The sequence below is a fragment of the Gouania willdenowi genome, chromosome 9, assembly GCF_900634775.1.
Source record: "Gouania willdenowi chromosome 9, fGouWil2.1, whole genome shotgun sequence".
In the NCBI taxonomy this organism is placed as follows: Eukaryota; Metazoa; Chordata; class Actinopteri; order Blenniiformes; family Gobiesocidae; genus Gouania; species Gouania willdenowi.
The window spans coordinates 15,506,471-15,527,635 of NC_041052.1; the positions used below are offsets into that span (position 1 = coordinate 15,506,471).

The 21,165-nt window shown below is 39.5% G+C and overlaps 1 protein-coding gene across 2 annotated transcripts in view; it reads left to right on the top strand.

The window, feature by feature from the left end:
- Positions 1-6,425, top strand: part of unc5db (unc-5 netrin receptor Db) — a 290,269-nt gene extending 283,844 nt beyond the window's left edge. For both annotated transcript variants that reach the window (XM_028458242.1, XM_028458243.1), the window contains 2 exons: positions 268-446; positions 4,373-6,425. In XM_028458242.1, the coding sequence (XP_028314043.1) occupies positions 268-446; positions 4,373-4,577 (384 nt within the window). In that variant the 3' untranslated portion in view covers positions 4,578-6,425. The remainder of the gene's footprint in view (positions 1-267; positions 447-4,372) is intronic.
- The last annotated feature ends 14,740 nt before the right edge of the window (positions 6,426-21,165 follow it).

The window sequence follows — 21,165 nt, forward strand, 5'->3', positions numbered from 1 at the left end:
TATAACTAGGTTTTCAGAGTGAGCTTGTCCGTGTTTTAACCCTGTTTTCTGCAATCAACTGGATAAGTATTCCTATGTTGCGATGCATTACAGTCAAAAGTAGGAATTCAATCAAGATGTCCCTGGTTCTGGGTCTAATCATCACTGTGCTGTTTATGTTGTGATGACCCTGTAATCTTCCATCTGAATCTCTGAGCTGGTTGAAACTCCGTGCGTCCTTCCTGAACGCCGACTGATTACATCCTGTTTCTGCTCTGCTCCCCTCAGACTGAAAAGGAGTCGTTGCCATTTTTTATGCAGACTGACTGCACCATCACGTCCCAGACGGGTTCCAAGGCCTTCAAAATCCCGCAGTCCATCCGCCAGAGGATCTGTGCCACCTTCGACACTGCCAACGCCAAGGGCAAGGATTGGCAGCTCTTAGCTCAGAAACTCCACTTAGACCGGTAAGTGTGCGTGTGTGCGTGTGCGTCACTCCTGTGGGTATAGTTAACCTCAATGAGGCCTGATAAAAAATAAATAAATAAAAACTTGTTAAGAGGTAGCTTTCCTTTCCATGGCCAGGTCTGTGAATTAACTTTGCACATATTAGTGATGGACACGTTTTGAATGTTTGATGGTTAGCTCAGACTTAGAGCTTCAGCTCAACTTTCTTTAGGAAAATATATTCAGATTCAGAAGTTTCTTCTATCGTTATCAGTCTGCTGTATCCTCTCTACCTGGGCCTGAGTCAGTTATTGAATCTACTCTCACCTGCAGATTCAGGTGTGTAAAAAGTCATCATTTATCCAAATAGGCTTTGATGTGTGAATGGCTGCTGCCTTTCATGCTGCTGCTTTTTTACTGAGCAGTGACAGAGAAACGCTGCCCCCTTATGGACCGTACTGGTAAAGAACATACTGTATAAAGCCATTGTTTAAAACACAGGTGGCAAAAGTGCTCTTCAGTACTCAAGTAAAAGTATAGATAATGTAATTAAAAAGTACTTCATTAAAATTGAAAAGTAAGTATTCTTCATTAATAAGACTGGGTTTTTAAACCAGATTCCATATAAAATACATATATATATATATATGTGTATTTTAACTACATATATGTAGTTAAAATAAAATGCAGTATAAAGAAAAGAAGATAAAGGAAGTAAAAATACAAGGAAATACAGTATATTAATAATATCTGAGCTGCCGCATCTTGTGTCTGTGCACTAATCCTATAACAAACATGATCAAAAACTAATTATAGAAAAAAAAGTTGGGGTTGCCAGAAATTATTTGATATAAAGCATATAAATGAAAATACAAAATAACTGTAGGAAGGATGGGAGGGGAGGGAGAGTCATACCACTGCTAGTTAATCACTTTTATTAAAGTTCATATGTTCTTGTTTTACTTTATTTACATAAACTCCAGCACTATGAGATTTGTGTTTGAATGTAGTGTGTTATGAATAAATTCTATAATTATTATCATTACCATTGTTATTTTGTATTATTATTATTATTATTATTATTATCCTTATCCCATATAGTTAGAATGTAAAAATGTGTTAATGATAGGGATGTAACAATTCACTCAACTTCCGATACGATTCGATTCACGATACTGAGTTCACGATACTGAGTTCACGATACGATTCTCTCACGATTTATTTTACAAAATGGGACTGTAGAAATTTTTGAGATTATTTTTTTGGGGGAAAAAACTATAAAATACTGTACTGTTTTACTTTTATTTTTCATTGTTAAAAGAATCCCTTGATAAACTATTCAAAACAATGCAATTTAACTAAAAATAAATCTTGAATGAAATCAATAAAATAATTATACAAATGAAGAATAAGCCTATTATTTTACATTCTGGTTCTATAGTAAACAATGCAAAACTGCATAATAGTCATTTCACTGCATTTAGGTCAGATATTTGTTTGGACCAGCAGAGGGCGCTGGTGGTCGGTTGGCATGCAGATATCTTGCAGTGAAGAAGAGATGCTATGCTAGCAGACAGAGCTAATAGAAAAACGTGACTTTTACAGATATTCACGTAATATTACAGATATTTTTTGGTGCTAAATCGGTAAGGAATCATTTATGAAGATGTTTAAAAGTAGAAGGCGGCCAGAAAGAAAGTATTGGCAGATTCCACCCGCCGCCAACACTTCTGGATAAAAAAAAGTACTGCGATTCAATTTTCACAGTATCCATGTGAATCGTGATACCTATGAATCGATTTTTAACTGCCTTACGATTAATCGTTACATCCCTAGTTAATGATGACAACAGATGCTTTGTTTCTACAACAATGCAGGAGATAAGCACACAGAGGTCTGTGGAAAAACAGTCAGTCAGCTTCATAATCAGTTAAAGTTCATTTTCCAAAGAAATGCCAATCAACACTTCCAGCACACGGCAGGTGCTCTGGGTACGGAATATGTTTGCTTGTTATTGCTGAAAAGAGGGATCAGATCTTCAGAGAAGGAAAGCAGTGTTTAGGTGTCACCGGTGGTGTGTGGACGCTGTAATTTATGGGGCGTTTGCTGTTTTTTCTGTCAGTTTTAGACTTCACTTCTGGGAAATGTTGTCAAAACTGCATCATGAGTATATGGACTGTGAATAATCACAGAGGAGGTTTTATGTATTTATGTATTTATTTTTTCTATTGGAGAGAAATAACCTGTGTTAGAGCAGGGCTTTAACACACCTGAGTAGTGTTGCCTTCATAGGTCCTTAATGATTGTTTCACTGATAATAATAATAAAAAAGAGTGAAAACTTCCCTATAGATGTGCCATAGTGTGCTATGCAAAGGCCAACAATCAATCTTCAAATGACCTAAATGTCTTCTAGTTGTAGCAAATAACAACCAACAACAAACAATGCTTTTAATTATATAGCATTTCATGGAATTCAAATCGATGTCCCATTTGCCTTTGCATTATGCATGCCCCACTTCAGCCAAGCACAAAGACTTCACCTCCCTTGATGTTTGTGTTTTGGACAGTGAGGAAATTACAATCAAAGGGAACAACCTTCCACACTGAGAAAGGCTGAGCCATACATCAGTTGCACGGGGGCCACATTCGTTAATGGCAGAAAAATACAAAGCAATGACTCCAGACAAACAACAACAACCAAACGCACAAAACCACTCTCAAAACATGCAAAGGGATGACAAAAAAACAGAAAATGACACCAGAGACATACAAAATGACAGATAACCCACAACTAGATTTTTAAAATACATTTTAAAAAAAACCCAGAAACATAGGAAATGACACTACAAAAAAAGCTAAGGAAAGGAGGTTCAATGATTCCTTTATATCCTCCTTAAGCCTAGGAAACACTGATACATCCTTTACCAAAGGAGACCACATAATGCTGACCCACAATTCCTTGCAGCGACAACATTTATAGGGAAATGCTCATCCGAGGGCTCATGGAAACTCACAAAGCCTGAAAAAGGACACAGATTATATAAATTGCCAATGTAAAAATACGCCTTGAACAACTTTAAATAATCTAAAACCCATATTTTATGATATGCAGCTATATTCTCAGATTATAACCAATGAGTTCTATCTTTGAAGAAAAAGGGATCGGAGACATTTTTAGCCACATTATGTTTTATTCAACATATTTCATTCACCTAGGAATGCTTTGTGCAGTTGTACATGTGTTTGCCTACAACATTACGTAGGCCTATATCTTGAATAAATGTAACAATTTCATAAGATCAAACTTATTTTGGATTAATATTGATTTCTGAGTGGAAGGTGAGTGTGAGCAACCATTCTCAATGTGGCGTTCTTTTAGTTTCACTTTTCCTTGTAGCCTGGTAGCGTCTTTTCCTTTCATTTACATGTAAATTCAAACCTTGTGATATTTGAGATTATATCAGCGTAAATTTATATTATAAAATTATGTGAAATGTGAACGCCTTTTCCTAACTCCTTTTGGAAGTCTCCTAACACCTTTCCTTAACCCATCGGGTTAAGGATAAGTGGATAGGAAAGGAGATAGGAAGGACTATTCGGATACAGCCAAATTCATAATAAAAAAGACTATATGGCACTAAAAACACAGAAAATCAAAAGTTGTGCATCTCTGCATTAGATCAAATCTGGCTGTACAGCATCACGACACAAATTGACAAATGTCTACTCTTGTAAAGGATCTTGAATGAGTTAAACCAAAGTGTTGACCAGGACCATAAAGAGTTAACAAAATAGTGTCCACCACCTCCTTTAGAACACACAACCTTTGCAGCACTGTCGGTGAGGTTGAAACGGTTCACAAAGGAATGTATCCTGACTTTTCTACCATGAATGCATAAATCAGCACCAAAGAAATGTCATCCTCCTGCTGTGCCTCTCCACAGGAACCTGGGCTACTTTGCAAAGCAGCACAGTCCGTCCGCGGTCATCCTCAGCCTGTGGGAGGCTCGTCACCAGGACTCGGCTGACCTCGACTCTCTCGCCAGCGCGCTGGAGGAAATTGGAAAGATTCACTCCAGAAGCTCCCCGAGGGACGAGGACGAGCCTGAGCTCCAGGCGGAGGACGTCGCGCCCGAGTACACGGGCTGAGTCTGAACGTCCGGACTGACAGACTGAGACCGTCCGTGTACTGACACAGCCAGTGATGGACAGACAGACGCTGTGGGAGATCACGAGGCTATCCGTAAGCAGAAGGTGGTGGGGGTCAACGTGCTGACCAATGGCTACGGGTCATGTTGTCGGCGCCTGCTGTGGACCCACCTCTGATTTCTGGGAATCCTTCAGAGGATGGAGTGTAAATTGATTTCTGCCTTTTCGCTCATTACTGTAACTCATCTGGACATTTTTACTGGGTTTAGGCTGCTTTGTTTTGCTTTCAGCTCCACATGTGAGTGGAACACGGGCGAGTTTCTTTGTGCTTTTCTTTGCCCCTTTGACCACAAGAGATCTTTATTTCAAGGAAAATGCATATTCTCTACAAAAACTTTGGCCAAACTGGGCATTACCAATCAGCCAGTACATCATGGTACCGAATAGACGAAGCGGACACCAGTGATTATCTCTTTGTCAGGGCCACGCTAGCTGTGTTTCCATTACAGATTTCTGCAAATGAAAATGTTTTCTCGTAGAGAAATGGTCATGTGACCAGGTACGTCACGTTCTGTGACGTGTTTTTGCTGAAAAGGTGTTTCCATAGCGTTTTTGCGACTCATTTCAATATCGAAACGTCTGAAATTCCATTACCATTACAGTTTCCAAGACCAGTTTTTATTGCCCTATTCAGATTTTGCTCATTTCCAAGGGTAATGGAAACGCAGCTTCTGTTGTCTTGTGTTGATTCTGAGATGAACTGTCCAGGATGCATCCTGGCTTTAGCCTTAAGTCAATGAATTATTTTAAGTAAGAATTTCAATTAGGGCCAAACTGTGATGTCTGCACAACTGTATAGAAACACCTCAAAGCTACTGCTGTTGTCTGGTGTTCCTGGTTAGTATCAATCAAAAAGTGTCCAAAGAAGGAGCTGAACTATGCTAGTATCGAGGCTCATGGATGCGCAGTGAAAACAAAGGCTTATGTGTTATGATTTCAGATTGACTTGTGATATTTCAGTTGTTAAAGACGGATTTTTGCATTATTGGGCAGGTCATAAGGTTATGCCTGATCGTTTTTGACCAAGCGCATTGAACACAGGCATAAAAAAATAACTTCATTAAAAAAAAAAAAAAAAAAACATATTAACAGTATTTCTGAGCATCGACTGTAGCTGTAAGCTGATTGGCCTTTTTAAGACACGCCCAGTTGTTTTGGTGCATTGGTTATAAATTGCGCTCAGGTTGACTTTAGACTGTGAGAGATGGTCAGTGCATGAGGGTGTTTCTAATATTTAGCACCTTATGAATTATTTCAAAGGTGTGTGTCTGTCCCTTCCTGCCATGCTCATCACTCAATCAGAACAAGCCTGTGATTGGCAATGAAAAGTCCCTGTGTTGTCACTTCCTGTTTGTTTGAAATGCCACTAAATATACAATATGTTCAGCTATTCTTTAAACACATTTCACATCCATATCATTTTTTATCAAAATTATTAAAAGTAGTGGAAAATGTTTTCTAAAACATGTATGTGCACATGTGAACACGCGTCATACTCACCTGTACAATGCTATCACCTTACATCATAAACTAATGCTGCGTTCACACTGAATGCATCACAAAATGTTTGTGCGACCGGATTACATACAAAGTCAATGAATAGATGCGGCCCAGAGGCGAAGTCTTTCCTGTGTGGGGGTGCGGTCGTATCCGCAGGTCAAGAGCGTTGGTCGTGCGAGAACGCTCCTGATTTTTTGCCATTCGCACATTCGCAAGAGTTGAAAATATTCAACTCCTTCGACTGTTTCGCATGACGAAAGCCAATCAGAGTCTTTGTTGACGATGACGTCAGGCCGTTAACACGGACACCGGTCTGTTCACCCATTCAACCATGGAGTAGAAGCTGTGTGTGACCACCTGGAGCTGTATGACACGGCCTTTATAACCAGGACCGGAATAGGAAGGATTTGGCGTGGAGGAGAATCAGTGAGGAGGTGGTAGTAGCAGGTAAACGTTCTCTCTGGAGCTCTGAGCTAGGATAGCATTAGCATCACACCGGCTTTTTTCACTGGTGGTTTACGTTTGTGAGAGGAGAAAAAGGAGCGTAGCTCCTCGCTTCAGCAGGCAGTGAAACTCACTGAGTTGGATGTGACGCTGGTGGGCGGAGCTTTGCTTCAAACGTGCATATGAAACAAATGGGGACATTTTTTGATCCTGCAAAACCTTTCATGCGGCAGACGCCTCCGGTGCCGCAGCAGACGCATTCGGTGTGAACGCAGCATAATACAGGAGTCCCGATGCAACTTTTTAACTTCCGATACGATATCAATATTGCCACCTTGTGTATACGCCGATATTGTTCAGAGACGATATCGAATCAAACAGGCTTTTATTGCTTGTTTCATGGTTACGGAACATTGGAAAAGGTTTGATCATGTGATATTAATCAGCAGTAGTCAACGACAGTAGGTATGAAGGAAGACTGACCCATTTATTATTAACTAATGGGTTTTAACCTTAAACATAAGAATGATCTACAAATGAATATAATAAAATAATAAATAGAATAAATTAAAAGACTGAAAAATAACCTCAATACAACCAATAAAAACAATTAAATCCAATACCTGTTTTATTTATTTTGCTCATATTGGACCCATGTCGGATATCATTATCGGATCCCAACCCTTTAAATACTCTGATCAAAGGCTCGTAAAGATATATAAATTGTCCTATTTTATACACTAAAGGTAAGCTGCGGGAATTTCAAAGCCATTCGTCTCAAAATGTACTTAGGTTTAAAAAATCCCAGAGTTCAATTGTTATGAAAAAGATAAATAAACAGATAAATAAAGTCCCAGTTTTGGGTTGTATACTAACAATTTTAGTTTTCAGAACGTATTTTGTAATAGACTCAGCTATCAACAGTCACTTATTCCCGGCCGACACCACAGGGGAGCTGAGTCTTATCATTCAACTCACACCATGCACAGCAGTCACACAAACATCATATCAGCCCCCGACACACACGCCCACCCCCTCTTACCCCTCCACACACACACACACACACACACACTCGGACGTTGACGTTTCTGAGCTGCACAGGTCATGTGCACACGGGCTTACATGTGTGGGTTGGTGTCTGTGTGGGGAAATACAGAAAGGGGGACAATCTGTTTACATGGTGTGAAGGAACCTCTGAACATGGGAGATAGTGAGTGACAAACTGGAAAAACTGAATAAGAGCGTGCAGATATAAAAAAAAGATAAAAGCCAAAAGCTGGACTTTGTGTTGAGTTTGTTGCCAAACTGTTGTTAGATTTCACAGTATTTTACATTTCCTCATTTTGTGGACTTAATATTTTAAAACCGGTTTTGTGTACTTGGGGTTTAGACATTATTTTACCACTTTTGAATCCTAAATCTCCATTTTGTTTGGATTGCTAGAAATGTCTCTTATTTTGTAGGTCAACACCCACAGGAACAACACACTGTGCAAAGTAACATCAGCTCCAGCCTCATTTCTTGTTCTAATCTCCATTTCACATCCTCATAATCACAATTTGTTTGTTTTTTGTTTGTTTGGTTGTTGTTGTTGTTTTTTTCTTCAAAAACTGCAGCAGATGTTTCAAAAACCTCATCTCAAATACTGCTTCCAATCGCCCACTGCTGAGTGGATCTCCTGCTTCAGATCTCAGTAAATCTCTGGCAGAGAGGTCCATTCTGGGTGACGACAGCAAATTAAATCCTGTTCTCTCATGTGCTCCTTATGGCACCAGTCCATGAAATAGCTCCTTCCGCAAGGTTACGAGGTACAGTATGTGCACGGCTGGGATTTCCTCCTCCGTCAGCCGCCGTGGGTGAAAAGCGTCCTTTGAGGTGTTTTGAGGAAATGAGAAATTGCACAGAGAGCGCTGTTAATTTACTCTCAACCAGAGGGGATGAAACTCAGTGACAACTCATTGACTCCGTGACAAGTGCAAAGCTGCAGCCGAGCGACGGACAGAAAGAAAAGATGGACATCAGATTTGTGAGATCCACAGATAAATGTCAACATAAAAACTATTGCTAGTGTCATTTTTCTACTGTATCCACCTTATTCATGGAGGCGCTACTTTAGATATAAGCATGACCTCCTCATATGGGCCTAATCAAACTTTCATTATCTTAACATTAGGAGTGTACATGTGGATATGAAGATGTACTGTATGTGCAGGGGTACGCATAGGTGTGCGCAATAAATCAAATATTGGAATGCCAGGGTTGGCTTAATTATAATTGTAATTGCTTAATTCATAATTGATTACAATTATAATATAGTTGTAATTGAAAATATATTTTTCTCTTGTAATCATAATTGAATTTGAATTGAGTTCAGATAATTCACTTTGTAATTTTAATGGAAATTCTATGAAAAAAAACTGTCAATTACAATTTCATTAAATGCAAACATGTGGAACCATGTTATGGTTCTATAGTTTACACAGACGGGGTTAACAATTATTAAAAATGTGTTTCATATTATTTTTACATCTCAGTTCTCTTGAGGATCCTTTTATAAAAAAAAATTTAATAGTGTGATTAATTGCAATTGAACTTCAGTAATTCAGAATGTAATTGTAATTGACTTTGAGGGGGAACATAATTGTAATTTTAATTATAATTATGATTGGAAAAAATGTTGGTCACCGTAATCATAGTTGAGTTGTATTCAAACATGGATAATTGTTGAAGATGTAATTGTAATTAAAAAATGTAATTGAACCCAACCCTGGTGGGAGAAATAAAACGAAAGAAAACAGAGGAAAGTTCAGACAGCTTTTAATGTGTAGACGGAACTAGTAAACATTTCATACACATGAGAGCAGTCAATCCATCAGAGATATTAACTGGACCTTCATTGTTTTATTATTTTAACACTTTGTTTGATGTGAAGTGTACAAATAAAAGTCTTAAAAATAATCAATACTTGATGATTTGTTTGGCTTTAAAAAAAAAAAAAAAAGGATATATTTTTTAACCAATTTTATTTTAAAAACAATTAACAGAATTTTAAGTGTTTTAAAATAGTAACTGGTGATTACTTCTCATTTCTTCTCATGTTGGGTTTTCAATGCAGGAAAAGCTGATATTTGTACATTCGTCAGTTTTTGGTCAATTCATTGAAAAGCTTCATTTTCTTTGAGGCTTTAAAGAACAGACGTATTGTGTCGCTTCTATTTATTTTTCTGTTTAAATTAAAGTTAAAAAAAAATTTAAAAAATTTAAAATGTCACTTAATCCATGCATTCCTCGGTGAGCATCAAGCAGGCCCCCTAGGAGCCCCCCTGGGTACCAGACCAAAAAAAGTGTGTTTGTGACATTCTTAACATATGTTCATTTATTCTTTTTTGTTTCTGTTACTTTTTTCTTGTATTTCATAAAGCATAAGGGTCTGATTTCCTAAAAATGTGCTACTAACCATACGCCCTGAAATTGCATCGGTCAAGCGTGTGAAACAACACGAGCGGTGGATTTAGTGCGTTTGCTTCTATATGTAAAATATCAAGAGCAGGAGATTCAAACCAATCTACGTGATTTAGCAGATCTGGAGCTGATGGCAGTGGCTGTGTTATTGTTTACTGTACCTGGTTTGACAGGCAAGTATTAACTGTCTCAGCTTTACTCACAGATGGCTGCAGTTATTGTTGGAGAAGGAGACGGAGAGGATAGATCAATTCTGCTAAGTCAGCATTTGTAATAAAAAAGAAAAATAATCAAAAAATAATGTAAACATTTCTTATTAGCTATTTTTTTTCCTTTGTACTTATTCTATACATCAATTTTTCTTGACTCCGCTGCTCTTCTTGTCTTCTCCACACCATTTATTTTCTCATGTGGTGTCTGTCCTGCCGAGATTCACATTGGTTTCCTGTGATTCAACAATATGTTGATTCACCTCCATCATTAACACCTCTAATATTTTATCTTGTGGTTGCGACTCACTGCTCTCACTTATTCTACATGTTGAACACCATAACTCTTGCTAAACCCTTGTTTAAATAAGGCGATCTTTATGTGTGCACCCAATGTAGTGCTTTATTTGAGTTCTACTTGGGTAAATCAGGCCCCGAGAGTGAATTTTTTTCTCAAATATATCATGGAAATTTTTAATAAATGAAAAAAATGTATTTAAGACTCAATTATGTTCTGAAAACTATTTTCTTTCCCCATGAATCCCTTGGTTCTATTGTGAGAGCAATCAGCTATAGAGTGAAATGTGCAACTGAGCTACAAAATAAAAGTGCAAGCTTGATGTGTCCTACAACTTGAGCTGGTCTTTACTTCAGTCATCGTTCATCATGTGTATGTTGTTCATCACAAATAACTTTGACCGAGTTGTGATTCTACGGTTATATTTCAACCTTCTAAGAAGATTTCACATTTTCTTGGAGCCACGTGAAGTTTTACTCTGTTGTTGGTTCCAGTTTCATAACAAAAGCCTGCTGGAGAGGGGAAAAAAAGAAACCCTAACCATAGAAACCTTTCTGTTTTCTGCTGTTTTGGGAGAGCTCTTGTTTTCGAGTGCATCCCCATGAGTATTCTCGACCTCATACTGTAACTGTGACCTGTGTTTGGGGATATTTTACTGCATCTTCTTCTCTATGCATTCCTAATCAAAGTACACACTTCTCCTTTTGTGTTTTCAGCTTCAGTGGAGAGTTTGAAGCAGGGGTGGACTGGGACAAAAATTAAACTCTGGCATTTTTTGTCCAGACCAGCCCACTGTACATTTTCAGTGCATGTAGAAACCTCAACATGTAGCTCTATATGTCTTAATTCTATTGATTTTTTCCACAGAAAACCTTAAAAGGGGGAACTTTTTTACCTGTTTTTTTTCCTTTTTCTTTGGCTTTTTTTGTCTATTTTCATTGTCTCATTTTGACACTTTAATGCAATTTTTGTCCTTTCTTTAATCCTTTTTGCCACTTTTCATTGTAAAATACTACCTTTTTCCCAATAAATACAATTTGTTTATTTTTTTCTTCCTTACATTTACCTCTTTTTTTCACATTTTTGCCCTTTTTTTTACTATTGTTTGCCACATTTTGCCCATTTAAACTACCTTTTCCCACTGTATACCACCAGTTTCCTCCTTTTTTGCCCAATTATATGGCACTCTTGACTGCGTTTTGCGCAATTTTGACATTTTTCACTCTCCTTTTGCCATGTTGTTGCCACCTGTCATTCAACTTTTGTGACTCGCATTGGAGGGAATTTAGAAAATGAAGTAACTTGCACCACCCCACATAAGCCGTCTGATGGGTAATGTCAAAATAATCATTAAAAAAGAAACATAGCGGACCGGAGCGAACTGGCCCACTTTGGGTCAATGACCCACCGGGACTATGCCCAGTATGCCAGATGGCCAGTCCACCCCTGGTTTGAAGATTCATCCCCGTTTGTGTTTGTAATAGCTTTTCTGGTTGGATTTTTGTTTCTGTGTCGCAAAACAGTGTTTTGAAAACGAAAGCGCATTCTCCATGAGTTTGTTCTATAGTGTATCTCATTAGCGTGTGGGAAACTCATGTGTTTAGTGGTAACGTCTCTCTTACACACACACACAAACATAGTTACTGTCCCAATGTGTTGAGCTTTTTTTCTAAGGCTAACCCTGTTTGATGAGACGGAACAGTAACAACGTCACCTGAGTTTCTCCTGTGCTCTCATCAGCTTCACGCATGGCCTTGGGCTTCATATCACTATTCTTGTGCCTTGTTTAACAACTGTAAATGGTGAATGTTGTAAACTACAGATGGAGCCGGGTGGAAGAAAAACAAAAAAACCTAACAATTAATCACACTGACATACATTTAAAGGTATTAGTTGAAAAGTATTTAAGATTATAATATTAAATAGGCTGCAGAGCTTTTCTAGTGCTGAACTTCTACGTTTGGTAACGCCAGGGCAGCTTTGTGGTAAACTGTAACTATAATTATGGACATTTTGGATGTTTTCTGTACAGTAGAATTTGCAAATGTATATGCAGCCTTTTGGAAATAAATGTACAGATGAAAGATCAACTGGTGTTCCGTTATTTTAATTGATTACAGAAAATGTCTGTTGGGGCTATGTGGAATAAAAACAATCGCTGCATCAAAAACACCTGCAGGTATGACACATCGGAGGAATATAATCACTTTTTGATACTTGATACAATTGCTGTGTTAGTGATTTATTTAAAGAGTGCGGTCAACATCTGAGCCATCCTTTGACACAATCAAAACCTGGTGCAATTTTATTTTGAAGTACCAACTAAACAAAGTCCAAAGGATGTGTCAAGTGCCAGATTCAAGGATGGATCTAGCTCTTGATTGAGGATCTGATGCGAGGTTGTGTCAAGTGCCTGAAATGTCTATTTGCAGCAGATTGTTGCTGGGGACAACGGAGAAATCCTTGCTGTGGACTTGTCTTTGAAAAAAAAAACCCATCACAGACAGCTTTTACCCTCATTAAACAGCATTGTTTTCTCTGTTTTAACATCTAAAATCACATTCTTTCATACTGTTCAAATGTAATCAGTGGCTAAGCTACTATGAACATAAGGATGTGATTATTCCTATTTATTTTGCTTGTGTTGTGTTTACCCTTCAAATCTGTCATGAGCGTACATTGCATTCAGCTCTACTACAAATCAAATTTGAGCAATTGCGCTGCATAGATTCAAGATTTTTTTTGTCACATACTCATACAGATGTGTAGTGAAATGTAAAGCAGCAACAATAAGCACTCAATTTAGTAATACACATATATACAGCAAAGTAAAACACAATACAAGATAAAAAGGAGTTATTTGATTCATGCACAAAACATTAAAATACAAAATAGAATACTGTAAACAGTGCAAAGTGTCAACGTGTAAAGTATGCAAAGTAACCAGGGTCTAGTAAAATAGCAATGTAAAATAATAATTAAAAAAAGGATTATTGAATCTACAAAATATAGAAATTTCAGAGTTCAGTGTTCAGAGGTGTCAAAGTGCAATGTGCAGATTTATGTTTTTAACTGGGGAGAGTGGAGTAAACAATCCGGACAGCATGAGGAAAGAAGCTCTGCCTGAGTCTTTCTGTGTTCACCGTGATGTGTTGAACGCGCCTGCCAGAAGGTAGAAACATAAACAGTCCGTTACCCTGATGGTGGGGATCACTTATGATCCTCTTTGCCCTGGTTGTGCTCCTCCTTGTGAAGATGTCTTAGAGGGTGGGGAGTATTGTACCCATGGTGCGCTCTGCTGTCTTTAGCATCTGTCCTCTCGTCCACCATCACAGCCATGAAGGATACCTCATTAATCTTCCATTATGATTATTTTCCAGATCTGCTTTGGGGGGTATTTCAGAAAGGAGGTTCAACAAACTATAGCCTATCCATAAACTCTGAATTAACATACCCCACGATAGGAAACTCTTGAGTATCCAATTCCATCACAGCTGGTATGAAGTGGGTCAACCAACTCTGAGTATTTAATCCTTGAGTTCCTTACGTGCACGAGCGTGGTAAAAGCCATCATCAGTGGAGCAAAGATACCACGAGCTACCATGGCAACAAGCCAGAAGAGAGCAACCTTTTTCACCCAGATGGAGCTCGAACTTCTCTTGCAGGTGTTTGGGGAATATGAGCCTATTCTAAGTGGAAAAGGTAACACCGTCGCAGCTGCCAAGGAGAGAATACAGGCTTGGGAGGGGATTGTTGCTCGAGTAAATGTGTAAGTTAGAATGCAGTAACTTAAACACTCAACAGTGAACTTAAAGGCACACTGTGTAACTTTTGGCCACTAGGGGTGCTAGGCCTGTAACTTTCACGTCAAGCGCCCCTAGTGGCTGAAAGCTCTGCAGCACTGTCGCAAAAATCAACAAACAGTCAGTGGGGCCAGCCTCCCTTGTCTTTTGATTGTGTACGCAGACAGTTAGTTGTTGACCTGTAACTTCGGTATAAGGATTGGCTCTAAGGGCTGGGTCAGTCGGGCTGGGGAGCGAAGCAGGGATGGGCTGCTGTAAAGTGATACGTTCTCCAGGCATTCTCCAGGTCACATGACCTGGTCAAAGACGGTCCATCTCTCCAAACTTACATGGGAGGTATTTCAAGGGAGGAGCCTCGCTCGGAGCATTGATACTGTCAATTGCTGTATATTGGCCCGAAAAATAATTTCAAATAACTCATATGGGTCAACTCTTTAGGTCAAAAAGTCCACGGTGTGCCTTTAAGATCCAATCCAGTGACGTGCAGTCAGGGTAGGCAAGGTAGGCAGTGCCTACCCAAGGGTGAATTGATATTTGGATTGTTTGTTTTAATTATAATATAATTATAAATTATTTATTTTTCAATTTATAGCCTTCAATACCTATAAGTTTGAAAGTGTCAGTATTTTGTGCTTTTCAAAGCCCAAATTCAAACCTCGCAATTTCCTAACCGCTGTAAAGCAGGAGGAGGCCACATCCCTTCTCAAAGGCACATTGCTGCTCTGCCTCTGTTCCCACAGCGTGTTTATATGTGTTTGCGCATGTGCAGTCAGTTCCCCGAGATGAAAACCACTTAGGTCCAAAGGCAGCTCTCAACGCTGCCTTTGAAGGCAACCATGTTATGCTAAATGCTATATTTAAGTTCACACTGCATTAGTGAATTGATATCACGTGACCGCTGCTGCTACGTTCTCTAGCTAGTGGGCGGGATAACACTACAGGACGGATGACAGCGCTAGAGACGATAAAGAAACTTATTTTCTGAGCTACCAGACCTTCAGCAAAGGTAAGGTCAGAAAATGTTTCATACTTTCTACAGTGAATGGAACAAAAGGAAGGCTTGACTTTGTGGATGCTCCTCACTGAGGCTGTTCTGAGTTGTTGTTGTTGTCATTTTCTCCATGTTTCTGTGTTTCCAACACAAACAACGAATGCACTGCCGTGTAATGAGATATATTTTGTTGGGAGAGTATGGAGGCTATATTAAATAATTGTTTATGTTTCTTTAATGATGTTTTACAATGTTGATTTTGTTAGATGGCTAAATACCTGTTCATGTGGATCTTGTTGGGTTTTTTATTTCTTATTATGAATTTTATATTTTGATAAGCGCATTGAGATGACTTTGTTATAAATTGCGCTATACAAATAAAGTTGAATTGAATTGAATTAAATTGACACTTGCCAGCAGAAACATATGAAAATGTCATTGGTGTTGACATTGGTGGTCTCGATTTGGAACGCCCTGCCTACCCTACCCTAGTGCTCACGGCTCATCACTGATCCTATCAAACATGTATAAATAACTGGTTCAAATTATTATGTTATGTTCATTTAAAGTCAATCTGACACTTTTCAGCAGCTAAAATTGAAAAAAAACATCATTCGGAACGGTAATACATATCATCTCACCACATAGGCATTTAGGTTTTAATTTGACTTTTTAAATTGTCATATCATCATCATATCATAATTAAAAAAAAAGGTGAAAATGACATTTGACTGCCCCCATCCTCTGTAGGCTACATACTTATTGTTCTTCGTTTTTAGATTGCTCTCTACATACTGTGCCTTTCCCTAAATGCTTTGCACCCCCAATGTTGTAAAGAAAACTACCGTTTGCAAAACAAACCTAAAGCAGCACAACATTTGTAATGATGTGAGCGCAGGTCCCTCATGTGTGACATTACAAATGTGTGGTCCGAGAAGAAGAGTGTCAAGGAAAATAAAGTGTTCCTTGAGAAGCAGTAGCATTCCGAAAGATATTCCTCAGGAAAAGACAGAATATCCCGTCTTAGGCGGAAACACCTCTCGCGCTCTAGAGTATCTCTAATTATTTGATCAGATTTGGAATGAAGGAACAATCCATGACTGACTGGTGTTCAGGTGGGCATAGCCAGGTCGAAACCCAAGGTTTATTATACAAACGGTGACGTATCGTGGTGACGTATCGATCATTTCCTGTTTACACTCTACCGCTGTTTGCAGCGCTCTACTACTGTGTTCTGCTAACTCTAATCAAACTTGTTGTCATTGATATTTTAGCCTTGAAAACACTTGTTTTAATTTTTACCGTACAGTTAAACGTACGAAGGTTAAGTAAAAAGCAATCTCGCCTCTTATAGGCAGTACAATCTCCTTTAAACTTCCTTTTGTCCTTAGCTTAGCTTAGCTTAAATTTAGCACCTATGGCTTCTCTCTCCTCCCCTCCGCTCTCCTGCCCGGTGTGTCAGATGTTTAGTTACTCCTCGTCCTCCTTTAGGGACAATGGTAGTTGCATAAAGTGTAGCGTACTGTTAGATATGGAGGCGAGGATCAACAATCTGGAGAAGCGGTTCCGCACCCCTGATACCAAAACAGAAGCTAGCAAGCAGGACCTAGCCGGTGCGGACCGTGCTAGCTCTAGCTTAGCCTCCCCCCCGGCCAGCAATGAGTGGGTTACTGTCCGTGGTAAGCATAGTCGAAGGTCAAAAAGCCGCTCGGGACACCACCATGTTCACGTCTCAAACAGGTTCTCCCCCCTCTGTGAGGACAACACACTCACCGGGGAACAAACTCTGATAATTGGCGACTCCATAGTGAGAAACGTGAAGCTAGCGAAGTCAGCGGGCATCGTGAGGTGCATCCCAGGGGCCAGAGCGGGCGACATAGAATCAAATCTAAAGTTGCTGGCAAAGAGTAATCGTAAGTTTGATAGGATAGTCCTCCATGTCGGCACTAATGACTCCCGACGTCGCCAGTCGGAAGCAACCAAAGTGAACATTGAATCAGTTTGTGCTTATGCTAAAACAATGTCGGACTCCGTAATTTTCTCTGGTCCCTTACCAAATCTGACCAGTGATGACATGTATAGCCGCATGTCATCATTTAACCGCTGGCTATCGAGGTGGTGTCCAGAAAACGAGGTGGGCTTCATTGATAATTGGAGATCCTTCTGGGGAAAACCGAACCTGATAGGAAGAGATGGAATCCATCCTACTTTGGAGGGAGCATCTCTACTATCAGAAAACATGGCACATTTATGACATCTCATGAATGAGACCATGTTACAGAGGGGGAGTCCTCCACGCCCCTCTGCGCTTGCCTTAGGACAGTTTCCCTCCCATTGCTATCAGGATAGCTGTGTTCATCGCCATGACAACTGTTGTGATGGTGATGAATATTATTTTATGGAGACGGTGTCAGTCCCCCGACCCATATTTCACAATGATTTTAACATAAAATCAAATAAAAGAGCTATCAATTATAAAAATCTGAAAAAAATTAAAATCTCAAATCTAGAAACACCAAAACATAAAACCATTAGATGTGCTCTATTAAATATTAGATCACTGAGATCCAAATCTCTACTAGTAAATGACCTTATCTCAGAAAATAACTTTGATTTATTCTGTTTAACTGAAACATGGCTGTATCAAGATGAATATGTTAGTTTAAATGAAGCCACTCCTCCCAGTCATTTAAATACTCATATGCCACGAGACATAGGCCGTGGAGGTGGTGTAGCAGCTATTTATCATTCCTCTCTCCTAATCTATCCTAAACCAAAGGCCAGTTACACTTCCTTTGAAAGCCTGGTTCTAAATTTATCTCATATCGAATCAAAAACCTGCCAGCCAGTCTTATTTGCGATAATTTACCGTCCTCCAGGCCCTTATTCTGAATTTCTATCAGAATTCTCTGAGTTTATATCAAACTTAGTCCTCAGTTCTGATAAAATACTGATAGTAGGAGATTTTAATATCCATGTGGACAAAGATAGTGATAGCCTGAGCTCAGCCTTTATGTCCCTAATAGACTCAGTTGGCTTTTTTCAAACTATTAATGAAGCTACTCATCGTTTAAATCATACTCTTGATCTTGTTCTAACATATGGCCTTGATATTAATGAACTAAAAGTCTACCCTGAAAATCCTCTGCTATCAGATCACTTTTTAATATCTTTTAACATTATCCTAGAGGATCTCGCACTGTGCAATAAAATAGTTACAAGTAGAAATCTATCCAACAGTGCTGTGGCTAAATTTAAAGAGGCCATTCCTGCTGCCTTAAACTCAGTGCACCATCCAATAAATAACTATGATATTAATTATAACCCCTCTCAACTGGATCTGCTTGTCGATAGCTCTGCTAGTCTACTAAAATCCACCTTGGACTCAATTGCCCCATTGAGGGAAAAAACTATTAAACGTCAGAGGAAAGCTCCGTGGTTTAGCTCTGAAACTCACACACTCAAACAGACAACCCGTAAATTAGAGAGAATGTGGCGCTCCAATAAAACAGAGGAGTCACGAATACTTTGGCAAGAAAGCCATAGTAAATACATGACAGCCTTACGACATAGTCGATCTACATACTACTCCTCACTAATTGAAGAAAATAAAAATAATCCGAGGTACCTTTTCAGCACTGTAGCCAGGCTAACACAAAGTCAGAGCTCTATTGAGCCCATGATTCCTCTAGCCCTCAGCTGTGAGGACTTTATGACATTTTTTAACGATAAAATTCACAAGATTAGAGATAAAATTAGCCACTCCCTGCCTTCACCTGGGCCTGCTGTACCATTAAATGTAAATAGGCCTAACCTAAACTGTTTCACACATATAGGACTTCAGGAACTTAACTCTATTATTTCATCCTCCAAACCATCGACCTGCCTTTCAGATCCGATCCCAACTAAGCTGTTTAAAGAAGTTGTTCCCCTAGTCTGCCCATCTTTGTTGGAGACAATAAATATATCCCTATCAATAGGCTACGTGCCACAGTCCTTTAAAGTAGCTGTAATCAAACCCCTTCTCAAAAAACCTACTCTTGATTCCAGCACTTTAGCAAACTACAGGCCTATATCTAATCTTCCTTTTATTTCAAAGATTCTTGAGAAAGTTGTGGCAGCTCAGCTCTGTGAATTTCTTCAAAACAACAGCCTGTTCGAGGACTTCCAGTCAGGCTTTAGAGCTCAACACAGCACAGAGACTGCTTTAGTTAAAGTAACTAATGATCTACTCTGGGCTTCAGATGAAGGACGACTCTCAGTGCTGGTTTTATTAGATCTTAGTGCAGCTTTTGACACTATAGATCACTATATTCTACTAGAGAGATTAGAGAAATTACTTGGAATCACAGGGACTGCCCTAAACTGGTTTAAGTCCTACCTATCTGATAGGTACCAGTTTGTACACGTGAATAATAAGTCTTCTGTGTACACTAAAGTAAGCTACGGGGTTCCTCAGGGCTCTGTGCTAGGTCCAATCCTCTTCTGTATCTATATGATCCCCCTTGGTAATGTTATGAGAAAATACTCTGTTAACTTCCACTGCTATGCTGATGATACCCAACTGTATGTATCAATGAAGTCAGGTGAGACAAATCAGCTATCTAAACTTGAGGCCTGTCTAAAGGACATTAGGGCCTGGATGGACCAAAATTTTCTTCTTCTCAACTCAGACAAGACTGAGGTCATTGTACTGGGCCCGCGACACCTTAGAGAAACCTTTGCTAGCCTAACTGCCCTAGATGGCATTACTCTGGCACAAAGCACAACTGTTAGAAACCTTGGGGTTCTATTTGATCAGGACTTATCCTTCAACTCTCACATAAAACAAACTTCAAGAACTGCCTTCTTTCATCTCCGTAACATTGCTAAAATCAGATCTATCCTGTCTCAGGGCGACGCCGAAAAACTAGTCCATGCTTTTGTTACCTCTAGACTGGATTATTGTAATTCTCTTTTAGCAGGCTGCCCGAGCAAGTCGCTTAAGACACTTCAGCTGGTTCAAAATGCTGCAGCACGTGTACTGACTAAAACTAGGAGAAGAGATCACATTACTCCTGTATTAGCCTCTCTGCATTGGCTTCCCATAAAATATAGAATAGAATTCAAGATTCTTCTTCTCACTTATAAAGCCCTAAATGGACAGGCACCAGTCTATCTCAAGGAGCTTGTAGTGCCATACAATCCCCCCAGAACACTACGCTCTCAAAATGCTGGACTACTCGTTGTTCCATTTGTCTCTAAAAGTAGTATAGGAGGAAGAGCTTTCAGTTATCAGGCCCCACTTCTCTGGAACCATCTACCAACCACGGTTCGGGGGGCAGACACCCTCTCTACCTTTAAGGTTAGGCTCAAAACATTCCTCTTTGATAAAGCTTTTAGTTAGGAACCAGCTCATAGCTCATAATTAAGATGCAATAGGCATAGACTGCCGGGGGGGGGGGGTCTGGCATGCTCGGTTGGAGAGAGGTTGGAGAGGGCGTTAAGAGAGAGGTCATTTAGGTTAGAGAGGGACCGGAGAGGGTCCCATTCCTCTTTCAAACACTCCCTCTATGTCTGCTTACTCCCTTGTGTGTTTGCTCCTGTACTCCTTCTGGCTTTTGTCTTGCAGGTCCGTGGGATCCTCAGTGTGGAGTTACAGAGACTCAGCGGCTCTGTCTCCACCCTTTCCTCTGCACACACCCAACACAGCATAACGTGGATGGCTGTTCATCATAGGAATGGGATCCACACAAGGTTCCTGCTGCTTAACAGAAGGTTTTCCTTGCCGCCATGATGAATTCATGTTGGGTGTGGGATACATATGTATGTGTATATACGT